The sequence below is a fragment of the Alligator sinensis genome, unplaced genomic scaffold (genome assembly GCF_000455745.1).
Source record: "Alligator sinensis unplaced genomic scaffold, ASM45574v1 scaffold109_1, whole genome shotgun sequence".
Taxonomy (NCBI): domain Eukaryota; kingdom Metazoa; phylum Chordata; order Crocodylia; family Alligatoridae; genus Alligator; species Alligator sinensis.
This window is the reverse complement of record NW_005841852.1, coordinates 976,671-996,899: the sequence shown is the minus strand read 5'-3', so window position 1 is coordinate 996,899 and position 20,229 is coordinate 976,671. Positions and strand designations below refer to the sequence as shown.

General features: G+C 46.0%; 1 protein-coding gene across 3 annotated transcripts in view; it reads right to left on the bottom strand.

The window, feature by feature from the left end:
- ZSWIM8 (zinc finger SWIM-type containing 8) overlaps positions 1-20,229 on the bottom strand; it is a 92,335-nt gene that overhangs the window by 30,390 nt on the left and 41,716 nt on the right. For 2 of the 3 annotated variants that reach the window (XM_014523525.2, XM_014523532.2), the window contains exons 4-10: positions 13,759-13,931; positions 11,883-11,990; positions 9,331-9,412; positions 8,777-8,897; positions 7,993-8,194; positions 4,881-5,056; positions 301-1,309 (exon numbers count right to left, since the gene is read on the bottom strand). In XM_014523525.2, the coding sequence (XP_014379011.1) occupies positions 301-1,309; positions 4,881-5,056; positions 7,993-8,194; positions 8,777-8,897; positions 9,331-9,412; positions 11,883-11,990; positions 13,759-13,931 (1,871 nt within the window). The remainder of the gene's footprint in view (positions 1-300; positions 1,310-4,880; positions 5,057-7,992; positions 8,195-8,776; positions 8,898-9,330; positions 9,413-11,882; positions 11,991-13,758; positions 13,932-20,229) is intronic. The other variant, XM_006016268.3, reaches the window with a different exon arrangement.

The window sequence follows — 20,229 nt, the reverse complement described above, 5'->3', positions numbered from 1 at the left end:
GTATAGTCTTCACTACACAAGTCTCATTTGTCACCAACAGTCCATTCTGTGCACTGACTGAACCATAAGCCCTGTGGAGAACATTAACGATGGGATCTATAACTGAGGATGGTATCATGGTTTACACCATCAAGGAGACTGAATTAAGGTTGCCCAGACAGCCTCAATTCAGGCATTTCCTAAGTACTGAATACTTGATTTTGCAACTGCAGCAATACACTTGTACCAGTTTGCATGTGCAATACATACAGGAAAATTAAAACACCTACACATTACAATTTTGCAACTAGATTTTCTCACCTCCATTCGGTTTTCCTGTTCCAGTGGCTTTATGCCAGCAAAGATATCCTGCTCCTCTTCATTGCCTACCTCTGCCTTGTCATCCTCTTCCTTGGCCACCTCCTGTGGATTTAGATAGTACACCTGGTAATCATCTTCCTCCTCCCCTTCATCCCCTCCCCCAGCTGCACCATTCTCTCCCACTTCTTCTGGCTTCAGGCTTGCACCACCGCTGTTCTCATCTGCAGAAGGCAGATCGTCATCCCCACTGCCCATTTCTCCCACAGGATCCTTTGGATTTTTCTTGGCAGTGGGAGTACTCCTGATGCTGGGCTCAGGTCCCTCAGAGAAGTACACGCCACCGTCATCCTCAAAAGTGTCCCTGTAACTCCTGTTCAGGGAGCTCTCAGTGAAACTAAATGTATTGCTGGCCTCTGCTCCCAGAGCTAAGCTGCTGTCATCCAGGCTCATCTCTGCCAAATCCGGCTCCAGAGAGCTATCTTCACTGCTCATGCGTCGTTTCCCACTATGCTTACTGGCCAAGCTTTTCCCTACTGGCAGCTTGGCTTTCCCCACTGTTGTCTTATAAACTGCTTTATCTCCTTCTGCAGAAAGTCGCCTTAAAACCCTCTGAGGAGCATCAGAGACCAGTTTCCTCTTCCCAATGAGCTCCTTCGGACGGACAGCTGGTTCTTGAGAAGACGGACGGGTTCTGTCCCCTGGCTGCAGACACATTCCTCCAGATTCCTGTCCAGGGGTTCTACCAGCCTCACAGGTGGTTTCCACACACTGCAACCGGCAGTTCCTTTGTTGAATGGCCTTTACCCAACAGAATGAGTTCTTCTTGTCAGTGCTGCTGTAGGTAATGCCAGGGATGGGATACGCCTCCTCCCAGTTGAAGTAACAAGCTTCAACAGCTGGCTTGAAACCCTGGAAGAGTTTCTCCAGGGATTTCTTGTGCTGTCCTCTCTTGACGTTATCTATGACCTTCAGCTGCCACTGTCTGAGCTGGGTGCAAAGGTCCCTGCGCCTAGTGGGGAGGAGGAAGAGGACAGATCAGAAAGGAGCCACAAAATGCACTAACAACAGACTACCCTCAACTCATAGAATACCTCTGTCAAAGGCCTCTTCTGCTGAGTTAGTGTAAACAACATTAATCCGTCAGAAAATTGTCTAGGGAAAGGAAATAGACAAGTCAACAATCAGCTCCTAGCTAGGCCAGCGCCACAAAAGCAAAATGCTGCCAAGTCAAACCTGAAAATTTGCAGCAAGTTGGGAGTTTAGGGTGAAGCACTGCAAGCTGCAATGCAGTTAAATCTTGCAATTACCACATTGGAGTCATGACCTTTGACACTGCTAAGATATTAAGGCACTAGTTCCAAACAGGGTGCCACAAGCTCCTTTCCTCCCCACCCCCAAGGGGTGCAACAAGGCAAGCACTGAATGCCATGACAGCAGCCAGGTCAAACTCCCCTGAATGCACACTCCTGCTGCATTAGGACTGTGATGAGCCTAAGCAGGCAGAAGCTGAGCTGCTATAGCCCTCCCAGTCCAGCCTCTCCCATGCTCCTCCCAGAAACAGTCACATGGGACAGATCCATCCACCAGCCTCTGTTTCCAGAAGGAGCACAGATGGGACAGACTGAAAGGGGACTACACAGCACAAGGCAGTTCCTGCCTGCTTCAGGCCAATCAAAGGATCATAAAGGAACCCCCCCGAAGAAATCCCGCCAATAAATCAATAATGCAGCAGGACTCTGTGTGCATGGGCACAGACTGGCTGTGCAGCACACACACAGGGCAGTTTTACCTGAAGGCAGCAGAACCTAGTTGAGAAGCACTGAAGTAAACTGAGGCAACACTAACAGTGGTTCTCAACCAGAGGTGTCATCACATTAAAAAATGGCAAAGGGTGCCCTGTCACCAAAGAAGCTGAGAACCACTGCACTCAGGACTACAACAGGGAACTGCTGCATGTCCAAACTGTTAACAACTAGCAAAGAAAATTCAAATGGTTTGCATAGCTCTTGAAGCTAATACTTCTACTCAAGAATATCAAATCCTCCTCCCTTGAGTATTAAAAGCCTACAGTCAGGTTCATAATTTAGGGACAGAAGGAACCAGTGGATGATCTAGCTTGCCCTTCTATATAAAGCCCATTATTTCACCCAGATACCTCAAGAGTGAGCCCAATAACTTGAGTTAGTCTCTTGAGGATTGAAAAATTGGAGTCTAACTTGTTTACAACAAGCAGAAAACTAGAAAGACCAAGGCATCACCATTGCCCAGGGCCACTGCAGTAGAACTGATTAGGTAGGGTATGCCCCGATGATCCTAGCAGGTAATCCCACAACAATTCAAGCCAGGAAAAATTCCTTCCCAGCCTCAGTTTCACTTTGACCATAAGCATGGAGAGAGTAACTAGAAAGGAGCAAGTGCATTCCTAAATCACTAGGCAAATCCAAATTTCTCAACACAGCTCTACTACAGGCTCCAAAGACAGGACTTACACACACAGACCTTCTCAATCTTTTCAAATACTTTTAGTCTCAAAAGCAAAATAATATGGAAGTACACCGAGTAAGGGTGTTAAGCATTAAGTCTCAAAGCACATTAGTCTGCGATAAAAGGAGCTCTACAGAATGGACTGTTTCCACTTGACTGCTAAGCAAACCAATTAGCTAGCGAATAGGCTGGCATGGATGAATCAAATAGGCTTTGTAGGAGAAAGGGGTGGGGGAGTTACTCAAAGAACAGGTAGCAAAAAGGTTGTGGGGGAACCTGCAACAATTTAGGAAGAGTGAAGCAAGTCTAACTGCGATCCACTGGAGAAGCATGAAGGAGTGAGAATAAAAAGCTACAAAGGAGCTGAACCAAGGCAGAACATATCCCTTTTGGTGACTGTATTGAAATGGTAGGAGAACGGGAAAGAAAAAGTAAAAAACACCTGAATTATCCATGACAAAGCAGAAACTTTTAGTAATTTGGAATGTATCAAATGACCAGAATGTTAGGAGATTCACACACTACAGAAAAGGGAAGATATGAACAAAGAACTTGTTTTACTGACAGTGTGACATGACTCACTGTTTTAAACCTTTATTCCTGGTTTCCTACTGACTTCACTTTGTCTACCTTAAGCTTTTGCACTGTAAATTCAAGGCAGAGACAACACCTTTTTAAGCAGATGTACCCTAAAATTATGACATTATATTCATGTTCAATGATAGTTAAGAGATTAAAAAAAGTGTGCAAATACTTAAAAATATGCCAAAAATGCTTTTTTTCCTTCCAAAAGATTAAGTTTAGCTTTTTCAATGTATAACAATTTATACTAGAGCATGCATTGCACAATATTCTGCTAAATGCTGCATACTGTAATTTGCATATTTTGCAAACCAGGGTATCAGTGTGCAAAACTCAAGTCTGAACATGAAATATCAAAGCAACACTTGCTATTCAATTTTTACTAAATGGGGAAGGTGGTTATTTGTGCATGTTAAGCAAGGTAAAATGCTTTAGGATGAATTGTGATACTTCCGATTGTCCTGAACAACTACACACACACCAAAATGATCACTATATGTGGGACTTGTCACAATACGTTTCCTTGGGACTGTAGAAAACATAACAGTTACAATCTTGAACAGAGCAAGAACAGATAATTTTCTGGGTATACAAACCTGTGAAACTGCTAGTCAAAAACACTAGATTTAAAACATATTGATTAGAAATGCAGTGGATCTAGCGGGCTTTAACCTAAATAATTTTTTTAATCAAATCATGTCAAACTGACCTGGATAAGCCCTCTCAGTACTGACACTGGACAGGAAGGCAGGCGAACTGCCAATGTAATTGACCTGAGTTTAGAAAGGTACTTGACCATACAACTTAGCACCACTGGAAATAAGCATGATCTTACTGATGCACTAAGGGTGATGGACTAACAAGAGCAAGTGAACTATCAGAATGGGGTAGACCAGCATCCTTTAAATATATTAACTGGTAATAAAGAATACACTTACATACACATATAGCATTTAGGATCCAAATCAGCAATCTACACTAAACTAGAAGACATAGCAAGGAAAGCATGATAAAACCAAAAACACAACTGAACATAAACAGTTTTGCCATTTGGTTGATTTGTGTGGTCTGAGAGTCAATGCAAAGTAGTACTAGATGACTAGGAAATACAGAAAAGTTATGGCTGAACAGGTCTGGGGTATAACTGAACAGAACTGTTCAGTGCAGTGCTATTCCCGAAAGACACTTCCACTGTATCAGGAAAGTCTTAAGTGCAAGCCAAAACTCACATTTAAGGGATAAAAGACCATGCATATTACAGAGAATCAATAGGGTTTAAGACAAGAGCAGTGAAGGCAATTAAAAATAAAAGTGATTAAGGTTACCTTGAACACAAATATAGACCATAAGAACTCACAGCTGAACTATCTGCTTTAATAACATAATACACCTGCTAAACGGTAAAGTGCAATTGTGCCCAGATGCCACAAGGATAAGCAGGACTGAAGAGTACCACTTAAGGAACTTTACCCACCAGGTCTTGGCTCCAAAGATTATCTGACACTTATGCTTACCTCTGTGGGCTGATGGTTGGATCTAGAACAGCCAGCCTCCAGAGGACCACCATCTCATCACACATACTGGCACAGGCATGAGCAGCCACCTCAGACTGGCCATTACTGCGCCCAGTATGCCCACTGGCACTACTGTGAGACGCGGATGTTCGCACACTGTACCACCAACCAGTTATCTGCAGAAAAAAGGACAGTCAATTTGGCCATACCTAGACGGCCAACCTCTCTTTCACAATTTTTGGAAACACATCACAGATGAAAAAGAAATAAATATATTCTGTTGCTAAGTTTGCAGTGCCTGAAAACCAGAAGAATTAAAAGCAAATCCAGCACAGACATAACAATAAAAATTGACACTAGCTACTAACAGTTAGGTGCCCCATGCAAGAAGAATTTGATAGGCTCAGGCTGGTTCCTAAAGGGCAGATACCCAGGTAGTAAGTCACTAAGACTAGCTTTTCTGTCAGCAGCCTGAGAGCAAGGAATGGATATGAAGCATGGATCCTTTAATCCCTTGAATCTATAGATGAGTATTTATCCCCTCCTCGCTGCCTGTCAAAGATGACAGGAGCCAGGGGCAGTAGGACCCAAGGGCAGCCAGTGGTAGGACCCTGCAGCCCAGCAGCAAGGCCCACCTTCCCTCCCCCTCCCCTGCCCTGACTGGAAGCCCCGTGCCCCATGCCTCCCAGAGGTTCTGGCTGTTCCCACTCCCTGCACCAGAGGGAAATTCAGATAAGAAGGCAGGGGTGGGGGGAGAGGGGAAGAGGCAGGGGAGGACCATGAGTGATTGCCTCAGTTCTCAGGGCCAGGCTGGGATAGCTCCTGCCGAGTCCTGCGGTCACAGCCATGCTGCCAGCCACTCCATGTGGTCCTGCAGTGGCTGGCAGCAGGCAGGAAAGCAGAGAAATGGCAGCTACAGGCGGGATGGAGTGGCAGTGAGAAGGCATGCAGGAACGCAAAAAGAGCTGAGTGGGAGCACGGAGCCAGTGCCGGCGGGGCCCAGAGCAGGATGGCAGCAGTGCAGGACCCCTGTCCCCTACCCACTCCAACTGGTGCCAGACCCCGCACTCCTGCTGCCCCTCTAGCACTGGCCCCAGGACACCAGTGCGGGCCCCATGTTCCTGCCGAGCTGTTGCTGCACTCCCACATGCCCGCTCGCTACCCCTTCCCATCTGTAGCTGCCATTTCCCTGCTTTCCTGCCGGCCACTCCAGCACCACATGGCTCCCAACTGCATGCCTGTGACTGCTGGAACAGAGCCCATGCCAGTACCCTGGGACCAGGACTGGGGAGGGCCACAGAGTGTGTTCATAGGGTGAGTCCTACATGCACACCCCACCATACACATGCACTTACAACCCACCTTGCACTGCCATACACTCACCCCCCCAAACACACACCAGCCACCCTCCTCCCCACACATTCCCCCACAAACCCAATACCCACCCACACCCCACATATGCACACACACCCACATGCTCCCTCACCCCACACCCAGATGGCTACCAGGGGCTGGGGCACCTGTCAAGGGGCGGAGCTACCCATGCAGCCCTCAACATCTTGCCAAAACTCAGTAACCAGCACTCCACCTGAAATAATTGCCTGCCCCTAAGGTATACAATAGGATAATGGGGAAAAAATGGATACTGAAGATGTTCTTGCTTACATCTCTACTTACAGAAAGAAGATCCATCTCCTAAACTGTCAATATCAACCTCTTCTCCAACTATAAAATTCAACCCAAATTAATGGAAATTATTTTCAATTAAAATTATCAAAATCTAATGAATTGTGTCAAATGGCAGAATTTCAAAGCCAACACACAAAAAATATTGTCCAAATTAGAGGTGTACTAATACATCGGTCCAATATTGGATTGGTACTGATATAAAGAAAATTGGTTGCATCAGAAATCGGCCTAATGTGGCTGATAATTTGGCCAATAAATGCCCATGCATGCGCACAGCTGCAGCACAGTATTTAGGCAGAAAGGAGCAGAGCCCAGCAGCATGCAGCTAGTAAGTCTGTTGTGGTGAAAGTGGAGGGGGGAGGGAAGGCTTGTGGAGGGGCAGATCAGCGGCCCGCCCCTCCCCCCTCAGGGAAGGTGGGAGGGGGCCGGGGCAGCCGCTGCCCAGCTGGGATGGAGTGGGCACAGGATGGAGCTGCAGCTCATGGGGGTTTCCCCCCACTGCGCACACCCTGGGAGGACATGGGAGGGGTCTACAGGGGCTGCAGCCACCCCAAGTTTCACTGACGCCCGCTCCCAGCACTGCCGCTGCCTACCCAGCACAGCCCTGGCTCAACCCCTGCCTCCCCCCACATGCCGGGAAAAGCCGGGGCTGCACTGGGTGGGTGGTGGTGGTGGCACTGGAAGTAGGATTTGGTGAAATTTGGGTTGGTTACGGAGCCCAGGCCGCATTGAGAGGAGCCCAGCACAGCCCCAACCCCAGCCCACCTGCCCAGGGCAGATCTGGAGGCATATGCTCCCTTCCCACCACAGTGCCCTTTTGAGGTGCACACAGTGGTGGGACCCACTCCCCTCCCCCCCAAACAAGCCACAGTTCCATCCCATGCCTGCTCCACCCCAGCTGGGCAGCACCTGTCCCTGTCCCCTCCCTCACTGTGGGGGGCATTGATTTGCCCCCTCCACACACCTTCCCTACTCCGTCCCCTCCCACCAAAACAGACTTACCAGCTGCACGCAGCTGTATCAGAGATCAGTTCAGTATTGGCCAATATGCCTCCTTAAATATCGGCTATCTGTATCGGGCCCCAAAATCTCTATTGGTGCACCCCTAGTTCAAGTGCACCTTATTTTGTCATAATCCATGGAATAAAACTGCACTGATCAGAGAGAGGATGCACAGGGGAAAGGTCAAGGTAAAGGTGTTGAGAAAATGGCTTCATGTTGATGTTAGGGCACATGACAACCCCAACATCCAGTGAAACTGGTGTCACTGAAGAAGCACTCAGAAAACCAAAAAGCAAGTTGCTTTAATGGCAAGGGACTACTCCCATAATGCACTTGCAAGGCACAAAACACCACTGGAATTGTTGCCACCTTTGACTAGGCCCCCCAGTCACTGCTCTGCTCCCCAACAGGGTTTAAATACCTGCTCATAAGTCAGACACTGGTCAGTTAGGATCTCCAGCAGAGGGGCTGCATTGCTATCTCGCCTCTTAAACATCTCTCGGACAATGGAGAGCAGATTCCAGATCCCCTCAGGCTCTCTCCCTCTCAGGGGACGAAGGAGACACGCCCATTCAGCAGCAGCTGGTGGCTCCGTGGAGGACAGGTACATAGAGTTCACATCACTGTGAGGGGGAAATGGAGAGAGTAAAAGAACAGAAAACAAGATAAAGCACAGCAGCAAAAAAACAGGGACAAAGCTGCACAATGGTGTATATTTACAGGCATCATTTCTGCAGGTTGAAACAGGCAGAAGGAACCACATCTCACTGAAGAAACACCGTGTAACAGCAGTCAGAGAGGAACAAACAAGTAACATACATTCTCAACTCCAGAGAAGGTCTTATTAACTGGAAAGGTGACCTAAAATTAAGCATCTTGAGTTTCAAATCATCATGCCAATTTAATACTACAGGCCACAAACTAAACAAGAAGAGCATTCCTTAGACCACAGGTGGGCAAAATGCGGCCCGGAGAATAGATGCAGCCCGCCAGGCCATTCTATCCAGCCCCCAGGGCCCCTAAAAAATTTAGAAAATTAATATTTATCTGCCCTAGGCTGCCTGTCATGCAGCCCTCGATGGCTTGCCAAAACTCAGTAAGCAGCCCTCTGCCCAAAATAATTGCCTGCCCTGCCCTACACCCAAAGTCCCTGTTATGTTTCATGTGTAGGCAGGGATGATTATTACTCTGATGAGGCAATTTACCTGAAAACAACAGGAGAGGGCCCACAGAATTTGTGAAGGGTTTTCTTTATGTTGTCACTCAAAGTAGATTCATCTAGGTACCACGTGCTTTGATCCGAGGCCGAGGGCCCAGCAGTGGGATCTTGAGAAACACAGTTTGCAGGTGTTAGAGAGTTACAGTCTATACCTCCTATTCCAGAGGTTACAGGCAGCAGATAAGCAACACTCATTTTCAATTCAGTCCAAAAGTAGACGCAGACTTGTTTATGGACTCTAGAAACATTTTTTCAGTCATTTGCACTCTTTCAATGGAAACTCTTCCATTAAAAATAACCTAGATGTGGTAGTACCTGGAGCTCCTTTTATTCATTGTAAATTCTCACCAAACCTGTAACACCAGCAACTTCTTACAGCTCCCTGCACACGCATAAATCTCTCTGCTTTCCTCTCTCCTCCCCCTGCAGCCTCAAATTAAATAATGTCCCAGCAAAGCAGGAGCACCCACTGATGTGGGTGATTCCCATCCCTGAGGCAGACTACAGAACATCAAATGTAATAAGAATTATCCATGTTACCTGGGGCTCCACACACAGTGTTGATGGCAGTGGACTGAGAAGACAGCAACTCATCCAGCAAACGTTGAGCAGTTGGAAGAATCTAAAACATGAGACATTCAGTACAATTTAAAAATACATGTGCACATCTTACCCTATCATAAACCAAGCAACTATTTTGATTTTTGTTTCTGAGGGACTTGGACTGACAGATGTTTAAACACACTTTAGTCCAGTTTCCTTTCTGGGTTCTCCATCTAGTGCACAACTTAGAGATTTCTACCTACTATATATGCGTAAGAGTACTTTAAAAAAGCCAGTGGAGGGAGTAACACATACTGCAGCTGATACCGTAGCATAACTCTAGTTATTCCACTTTCCCCCATGCCTTTTACCTTAAAGTAAATTAAGCAAAGCTTGTCACATAGTTCATACCCTGCAAGGTAAACAAAAGAGCAGAAAGGTGTGGATGATCCTATCTTTTGTTTTAAATGAGGAAAAATGGATTTTGCAATTTTAAGCTTCTCATTTCAACATACGCAACATTTTCCTACATCTACTCTATATGCTTCCATTACTTATCCCCAAATCACTCCTTAAAAAGCCAATTCATGTAGAGCACCAAGGAACCCAGACTTAGTCAAGTCCTCCCGGGCACCAGAATTGCAGGGAAGAAAGCTCGTGTTCCTGAATTTAAAATTCTTACAGGACTGTGGCCTTGATCTATTTGCTAGTAAAATTCATGTTAGCATAGTGAGTTATGAACATGTATTAGACTTAAACATGAGCTAACAAAGCTTCTTTCCTAACACACCACCATTTCATACATCCACTGGGATAAACATGATCTCATGCACCTCAACTAAGTCATGAAGTACTCCTTGCACACCCTCCTAGAGAGAATGAGAGATTGATATGGGCCTAACTTCACTGATGAACAGACTGAGGGAAAACTGTTTAGTGAAAACACATCATGTCTTTGAGGAACCTGGAGGAACAGGCTTAGCATTAGGCCATACTTACATCTTTTTCCATTACTACATATTACAAAGTCAACAAGAGGTAAGAAAAATCACTTAACAAGACAAGCTCACACATTAAAGGCTGTTGTACTATGAAACTGGCAGGATGAGGGGAATACTTGCTACATGCAACAAGTGCCTGAGGGAGAAGTCCCTCAGCAAAACACTTGTGCATATAATTGGCATTGGGAGTCTGGGTTCACCAATGCAGGTAACTCATGGGAGAACTAGGTAACAGCTTTTGAAGGCACCATATGAAGGCTCTGATTTTCATAGCAGGAGAGCATCTTACAACAACATTTGTGCCCAAGTCATACAGCCCCACAAACCGGATTCAGTAAGCAGCAGGCCAGATGAGTGGTGCAGGGGAACAGTGACAATGTTAAATTGCCGCAATTTCAAACAATGGTAATTAATGCTGCTGCCACTTGTCATGGCACCAAATTCTTGGACCCATGGGGAGCTTCATGGGGCTGGATGGCACTGCTCCATGGGCTAGATCCTGGTCTCCACTATCTTAGATTATTTTAAGGATCTCTCCTCTTCCATTCATGTTCCACACGTGGCCACCTTCCTCCCATGTTTGCATGAGAAACCTCCTTGTTATGACAATTACGTATTAAAGTTTAATTTACCAGCTGAAAGGCTCACTCATTGTTTGAGAAACAACTCTCAAACAGTTATCACTTCTTGATGCTTTTTTCTACAAGTCACATTTGTCCACATCATAAACCTTGAATTTTTTGCAGTTATCTTGGCAACACTGATGAGCCCATATAAAATTTGTATGCATCTTCTGAGCAGCTGATGGAGAAGATGTAACCTTCAAGGGGAGCGAGATTTTTTTCTGCCTTTGTAATTACATCTGGCTCATAATTAGTCCCCATTCCATGACCACCTTGGGGAACAATGACCCAAAAGAAACACTGGCTTTAGATAAAAGACTTGCTCACTACTGTGATCCCAGCCCAGGTTATAACCCAAAGCCTATTCAGTGGCCTATGCAATAAGCCAATCAAAATTATAAGATGGTTATCAACACTGAAGGGACTTAAAGTCAGAGAATCTAAATTGTTCTTCTACCCTTTGAGGTGCTCTTATAATTAGGTTTGAAATGTTAGTAAGTCCAGGAGGGAAGCACTGTGTCTTCTGGGGACAGTGCTCAATGCTGCCAATCTAGCATATTTATTCAGCCTTAAATCCACACACAGAAAGCTGACAGACGCTGACTTGCTTTGAACTCCCTTGTGTATTACATTTATTATTCTGATTTTCATATTTGTGAACTGAGCACCTGTTTATACCCACGTGGTACCCTACAACTAACCAACACTTTCCTTTCTCCTTTGAAGACACCACTCTAATCCTTTATTTGGCCAATGACAGCTAAAAAACCGGATAGTTGTCTCGAGTCAGGCAGGAATGAGAGCCGTCTCTGTTACTGGTGATCAAATACAGCAACAGGCCACTATAAGTAAAATACTACACAGATCAAAGCAACCTGAGATGACTAACAAGGGCTCTGGCAGAACAGAATAGCTCCCCTTTTACCTGTTGTGGGAGTTCACTGATTAAGTACTGAGCAAATTTCTGCAGCTGATCTCTTTGCAGTCGAGACAAGGACTCTGAAACAGGTGCTCGTAAGCATACTGCCGATGCCTGGAGAGAGAGAAGAGAGATATAAGAGAACTGCTGTCCGCAAGGTCAGGCAGAACTAGCCCTGTACACTAGATGACTGAAGCTGTTTCAGCAGCAGCCATGGTTAAGCATAGATTGTCCTTGTAATCATGTAAAGCAGTGCTGCAGACTGAACTCAGCCTATGTCTTGATTTTATAAAGCCTATTTTTAAGAAAAGAATTTCTTTTCAAGGAAACTGCTAACAGCTGTGCTTAAGATCTGTTGTTGCTAGCAAATGCACAAACACTGGCAGAGAATTCACAAACAAACCTCTAAAATAGGCCATTATTTTTTAGCTTCTGGCAAAGAAACAGCTCTGTGGGGGGCTGTTTTATCGAATCACCATCCAACTAAGATAACCATTAGATGTTTATTCATTTAAAGCTTAAATTCAGTTTCTCTTCCTTACAGGATTTTTAAAAACTAAAAAGATTATAAACTGTAAAAGAATGTCTTAATTTCTTTCACAAGGCAGAACAAGCAGCAGTCACTTAATTTAAAATTGGAAAAAGGCCAAAACATGTCAAGGAGAACTAGGCAGACGTACCTGGCATCAAGCAATCCCCTTCACATATAGTTCCCCATTTGTGCTCAGAATGTACCAGCTACAGAATGGTCTCCATATCATCATTCTGGTTGAAAAGGTAGTAGCTTGCTTTTATGGCATGGAGGACTCCTAGCCTTTTTGTGCCTAACGCTATAACTGAGTCAGGAAACCTGCTTGGTACTCCCAAAAGCACCTATTAGAATAGCCATGTAAGAGCAGAAATTGCATTTAAAATTCCCAGCTGTCATCTGGCAACTAGAGGCAACAGGGTGTTTTTCTTAAGGTTTTCACATTCAAGCCCGCAATAATTATCTATTGTGAAATACCACTGATAAATTGTTAGCAATTTTCACCTCTACTTTTAGGGAGGGCTAAAATGGATTGAAAACCATGATGAGCTTTGACAGCTTTAAAACAATGAATAATCCTTCTGTTCCTTCCGATAAACTACAATCAATCCCTCAAAATTTATTTGGTGAACTGTCTTTCTGAAGAATATCTGCACCGTAAGGCTGCACCCTAACATTACATATTTCGTATTTTACCAGCTTATTCTGCCTACTTTCACAATAGGAGTTTATTGGGACAGAGAGCACATCTCCACTGTGTGTGCATAGTGTTAACCACACTGCAGGTACTCCAATAAAAATGAGGACTCACATTTAAAGTGTCAAACAGGTGGGTTAGTTACCCAATCTGAGGCATAGCATGTTAAAATGGGCAGCAGTACACAAAGGCCAACATATACTGAAATGGATTTTCAACTCCAATAGTGCAAGTAACAGCCTTCAAATCCAAAGAAACACTGCGTTTGCAAAGATTCCCGAAAAAGATTAAAATAATAAGCAGTTTTGCCCACTACTGACCCTTAAAGACAGAGCATATAATCCTCAGAAAAACACTAACAAGGGGACAGAAAGGGGCAGTGGGTATGCATTATCAAAAGAGGGTCAAGCAGCTTTGGAAGTCAACGGTACAGTATAGTGAAAATATACAAGAATTAGAACTGTGAATTTACAGGACTTGCACTGCCACTCAGACTGCAATCTCCAGAGCAACATGACCCATAGCTAAAGGGACAATCTAAAACAACTTCTCTGGCGAGAAGCAAGCCTGAAGCATAGAAGCTCGTACCCAAGCCGCTATGCTTCAACACAGGAGAACATCAAGAAAATGACACAGAATTGTCTTTAAAGGCCTACGTTGTGAATCCGGAAGAGACAGAGGGCCACGACGTGGGCACACCACTTGGCCCCAGCTCCGCAGGTACAGCTGCACGAGGTGATCCTACATCGGTCAAACATCACCGCCACGTTGTATGCACCTTTCGGTGGCACCATCTGCGGAGGTACTACTGTAGCACTCAGATGGAAACCTGTTGGAAAATAAGCCAAAATTACTGTCCCCCTGGGGATCAGAACATGACGCTGTTAAACATAGCAACACTTACATATGTGCACTTATATTTAACTTTAAAATGTTAAAACAGTAAAGTTGTTCTGATTGCTATAACAGCATTCATCCCGAGTCTCTAGAACTGGTCTGCCCCTTTAGCTGATCATGTTCCCATGTCATACATTAGTACCAAGGTGTTTTAAACCTCAGAAGAGTTATGTTAATTTAAGTGTAATAAGAAAATGCATGGAATAGTGTGGTGTCATGAAATGTGGGATCTTATCAGTGGAGGTGTTCAATACTGGACCAAGCACCCCCATGAGGAACATTTTAGGATAAACTAATCCAGTCCTGACATACTGCAGAGGAGCAGATACATTGGTACCTAAGAAGTTACTTCAAACTCAGGTCAACTTTCAGAATGTTGCAGTAATCTATATTACATTTGAGCACTTAGGTTGGCATTTCAGACACCACTGCTAAACAAGGATTTATTTCTCAAGAAGGAGTTCAGGTAAATTACACATCACCTTTTGATTCTGAAAATACTCTATTCCAATAACTAACATCTTGCATGAGATTTAGAGTACACTGTGTAGAAGAAACGCCACTGAAATATCTAAAAAGCCAGCCCCGTTCTTCAGTAAGCAAACAAATGGGAAATTAAACTATGTATGTCCACCTAAGCAGGATGACAGAAGTCAGAGTTGGCTTCATGAACAGTTATGCGTAATAAACACTCATCATATCCTTAAGGCAGCCTCCTTCTACAAACATGGTTTACTTACCAGGGTACCTTAAATGTTAGAAACAGGAAATGGCTAACAAAACATACCAGTCTATTTCAATTGCCTCTTGAAGACTTCTGTTCCATGTCAAGATCTCTCTCTGGCAATGCATATCATCTCCTTTAACTCTCCTCAATTTCTTAAGACTTGGTGCAGCATAGAAAAAGCATCAATGGTGCCATTCACCAAGTAGCAATAATCAGACTTGTAGGCTCCTACTCACCTACTTATCTAGAGTGAACTTTTTTGTAGGGAGGATGAGGAGCAGTATTTGAAACAGATTTCCATTGTCAACGTGCTAAGGGTAGGTAAGTGGATTGTGACTCCAGGGTAGCAAACTATATCAGCTTTGGCCAACCCACTATTATCATGGTGTTCAATACTGCCCACAACTTTCTAAATGGGATGAAATAAATCTTTTAGTGTTGGGCATCCCACTTTGTGCTGAATCCTCATGATAATTACAACTTCCTGGTACCTGCTTGCCTCCTCATTGCTGCTGTGTACTGGGGTTCAAATCCTCTTCCTGACTTAGGCAATATATTTGTGATCAGTACAGGTGAATGCCACCCAATCCAAGTGGCAGAAGACGTTGGGGAAAAAAATTAAAATGAAAGGAGGCGTTCACCACAAAACTATTGCTCTCTTTAATGTAAGTTATAGATCTAATTTACACACTGCATAAATGTCTCAACACGTCACTTTGCTACACTAGGAAACATCTCAGAAAAAAGCTAAGACACCTTTCTTTCAATAATAGCATGTTAAGCCTTCTGCAAACTTGATGTGCAGCCATACTGCACTTGTACATGCTAAACGTCTAAAATGTTTTACAGAACAAGAATGGGTTGCAGCGGCAACCTTCTTGTCAAAAGTTTGACAAACTTTTTATTTGTATATGAAGAAACTTCACTTCGAAACATAAGGAAAGGAGAACTGGTTATAATTAGAGGAGGAAGAAAGCAATACCTTACGGAGCCATCTCCAACATTCAAAATCAATTCAGAGACTTGGGCTTGTTTGCAATGTACCAGTCATGTTCTGTAGAATAGCATCTCTCAACCCATGGGTCGGAAGAATATATGAAAGAGTTGTGAACAAACCTTAAAAATGGATTCTCCTTTAAAGGAGAAAAACATGGGAAACCATAGGTTTCCCCTTGCAGGCTGGCAGAGTTCCAGCCTGCAAGCAGCTGCCTGGGGGCTGGGAGGGGGCAGGAGGAGTGCGATCAGACACGGGGCACCATGTGAATAAAGAGAATACAGCAATGACAGAAACCCACATAAAATCAGCCCCTTACAGATGAAGGTACTCTTGGAACATATGGATGTTTTAAAGTAGGCTGAGCCAGACAACCTGCACCCGACAGTCCTGAAAGAACTGGCTGAACCCAAAGCGATGCCTCTAGCAAGGCTGTTCAAAGAATCATGGAACTCAGTAGAGGTCCTGAACAACTAGAAGAAGGCTAATGTGGTGCCCATCTTTAAGAAAGGAAAGAGGGATGACCCTGCAAACTACAGGCCAGTCAGTCTGACTTCGATCCTGGGAAAAAACTTTTGAAAAAATCATCAAGGAAACCATCAGCCACAAGCTTGTAACTGGTGGGGTACTGAGAAACAACCAGCATGGCTTGGTCGAGGGGAGGCCACGCCTAACAAACCTGGTGTCCTTTTATGACCAGGTAACTAACCAGCTGGACATGAGACGGACATCATCTACCTAGATTTCAGCAAGGCCTTTGATACTGTTTCCCATGAGATTCTCTCACTTAAGCTGAAAGGTACCGGCCTAGACCAGGCTATGGTAAGATGGGATGGCAACTGGCTCAACAGCCAATCCCGGTGAGTTGTAACCAATGGGGTGGCCTCATCCTGGAGGGCTGTGCTCAGTGGTGTCCCCTAGGAATCAATGCTTGGGCCCATACTCTTTAACATCTTTATTAATGACGTGGATGAGGAAGTGGAAAGTGCAATGATTACGTTTGTGGATGACACCAAGCTGTGGGAAATGCTGGCACATCTGAGGGCAGGGCAAATATCCAGGATGACTCTGACAGGCTGGTCCTATGGGCAGAATGTGATCAGATGTGGGTTCAACAGGGAGAGGTGCCAGGTCCTTCATCTGGGTAGGAAGAACCTTCATCATAACTATACGATGGGTGGTGGTACACTGGCTGGCACTGCATCCTTGAGACCCAGGGGTGACAATCTACCAAAGGATGAGTACGAGTCACCAGCGTGATGAAGTCGCCAAAAGAGCAAACAGAACACTGGTGTGCATCAGCCAATGTGTTGCCAATAGATCCAGAGAGACGCTCCTCCCCCTCTATTCGGCATTGGGGAGGCCACAGCTGGAGTACTGTGTCCAGTTCTGGCACCGCACTTCAAGAAGGATGTGGATAAGTTTAAAAGAGTACAGAGAAGGGCCACCCACATGATTAGGAGCCTGGGGGATAGGCCCTGTGAGTAGAGACTCTGGCAACTGGGCCTGTTCAGTCTGAGTAAAAGAAGACTGAGACACGACTTGATAGCCACTGACAAGTATGTCAGAGGCGAGCACTAAGATATGGGGGAGTAGCTTTTCAGAAAGGCATCCCTCAGGCGGACGAGGTCCAATGGGCACAAGGCTAGTTGAGGAAAAATTTAGGCTAAATGTAAGGAAAAAAAAAATCTTTTCTGTAAGGGTAATTAGAATCTGGAACACACTCCCAGCAGAGGTAGTGCAGTGGCCATCCCTGGAGGTGTTCAAGAGGAGGCTGGACAAGCACCTTGTGGATTCCGTTTGAACCCAATTACCTCCTGCCCATGGCAGGGGAGTGGACTTGATGACCTTACAGGTCCCTTAACCAGGCAGTGTAGAAAGCAGCACCCCCCCAGGTACGTCTATGGGGTGAGGGGGCATGGACAATGCATCAGAGGAAACGGAGGGCACAGGTTACATGTTGGGGGGACGTGGGGGGCACATGCCTCCCCCAGATTTGTGCGCCCACAGTGGGCATGGGGCTGCAGCCTGCCTGAACTAGCATAGGCAGAAGCCACCTCCATGGCCCACAGACAGGACTCAGCATGGAGGGGCAAAGTTGGAAGGGCCCACAGGCAGGATGCAGCATGGAAGGGCATCACCACAACCCCTGCATCACCAGCAATGTGAGGAGTAAAGAGGAAGGGGGGGTGCTGCTCTCACCTGCTCCTGCAGCCAGCCACTTGTGTGCCAGGCTGTGGCTCTACCCTGCCACCATGGCCTGGCCACTGTTCCCCTCAGGCAGCATCTCTACCCTGGAGGGGAGGTAGGGTGGCAAGCAGTCCAGGTGGTCTGAGAAGTGTGGCACTGGTTGGGTCATGGCAGTGGGGTACAGCTATGGCCCAGTGCCCAAGCAACTGGAGAAGGAAGGTGAAGGCAGCGTGATCCCCCCCAACTCCATCCATTACTCCTTGCACCGCTAGTAGCATAGCACATGCAGGGGTCCCAGCAGTGATGGTGGCAGCAACAAGTCTCACCGCTTGGGGTGGGGAGCAGTGGGTTGGAAGCGAGTGGTATCAGCAGGGCTGAGGGTGAGGGGGAAGGAAAGGGGCTGCAGGAGTGAGGGACACTGGCAGGGCCAGGGTACTGTTTTCTACTTAAACTATTTACTGGGTCAGGACTGGCCACTGATGTTTACAAATGTGTCCTGGTACAAAAAAGGTTAAGAACCACTGCAGCACAACACTAGACTGCAGCACAGCTGAGATTTCTCCCCTCCCTGCTGAAAAGTATGGACAGAGGTACACCTACTGCACATCTGATTTTGCTAGCTATTTTTCAGGAAAGACACAGAGGACAGTGTTCCTCCCTCTCAGTCAACATTTCACTCCCTTTATTTACTAGCCAATATTTGCATCTTTTTTCTGCACATTCCCATAACAAAACATTACAAGGAGTACTATGTTCATATACATAAATACCTCCAAAAAAACCCACACACAAAACAAAAACAAGAACACACCACACACCTATTCTCTGGCTCAGCCAGGGCTCATTTAAGTTTTGCTTGCAAGAATAGGATGTAGAAGATATAGGCAGACATACAGGATGAAAAGCAAAGAAACCCCAGATTGTATTTAAAAGTGCGGGAGAAGGAAGCCAAAGAACACAGTGGCTAGAGCAAGGACAGGCAAAATATAGCCCATGGGCTGGATCTGATCCATGGCTGCTCCTCTAAAGGAGAATTGTATCCTGCCTGTGGCTGCTCTGGTTTTTGGTGCCTCTTGCCCTTCTCTCTTCCCCATGCTAGCTGGCTGCAGCAGCAGTCACACTCCTCCCCAGCTGACCCACCCCTCCAGTGTATGCTCTAAGGTAGGGGCTGCTGAGCTCCTGGCCAGGCTTCTGCCCAGCAATGCAGTCTGCACACCACTCTGACCCCGCAGCCATTCGCAGTCCAGACAGCCTGGCCCCAGGCCAAGTAGAAGTTCAGGTAAGGCTCTCCCTACTGGCAGGAAAGGAGGTGCAGAGGGAAGAGGGTCAGGTGAGTCACAGGCTATCTATGTGGGCTCTGCCAGGCCAGGGACTGATAGGGATGCAGGCACCGCTAACACGCTACAGTATCGTGTTCCCATGCACTGCCACGTGGGCGCAGCTGGAGCAGCTCCTGCCTGACCCAGAGTCCCCAGCACATTGTTGGGTCAGGCAGGAGTTGTGCCAGCTGCACCCACATTGCCAGAGGCAGTGTGCAGGAATACAGCATGGCATGGACCCGACCTGGCCTCTTGCTAGGGACTTGGGGTAGGAGAGGGGGTGCAGAGAAGAGGGGAAACAAAGGTTAGGTTCCTATAACCTTTGTTCTCTCTGCCCCGAGATCAGAGAGAGATGGGCAATATTTTCGGCTGGAGGACCACTTAGAGTTTTGGTGAGCTGTTAGGCAGGGGTAGGCAGCGGTGAGTGTTGACCCAGCTTGCACCAGCTCATCAAAACACCCTAAGTGGCCCTCCAGCCCAAAAAACTGCCCACCCCTGAGCCAGAGCCACTATTTCTTTGAAGAGACAAAAACTGTGGCAGCTGCTGGTACTGTTTTCTCTTCGCTACTGGGGAAAACTGATGAGCAGGGATCCTGGTTTTCTCTGATGAAAACAATCCAAAATTCTCTGAAAGAAACCCCAGAGTCCAGAGGAGCCCATGCACATGATCCGAGGACAAGAGAATAGGCCTTACGAAGAGAGGCTGAGAGCCATGGGACTCTTCAGCCTGGAAAAGCACAGGCTCAGGGGTGACGTGGTGGCAGCCTGTAAGTACATCAGGGGTGTGAATCAGAAACTGGGGGAATGTCTTTTCACCAGAGCACCCCAAGGGATGACAAAGTCTAATGGTCACAAACTTCTCCAAGACCATTTTAGGCTGGACATAAGGAAAAGCTTCTTTACTGTCCGAGCCCCCGAGGCCTGGAATAGACTCATTCCAGAGGTAGCGCAAGCACCTACTCTGGACTTCTTTAAGAAGTGTTTGGACATTTATTTTGCT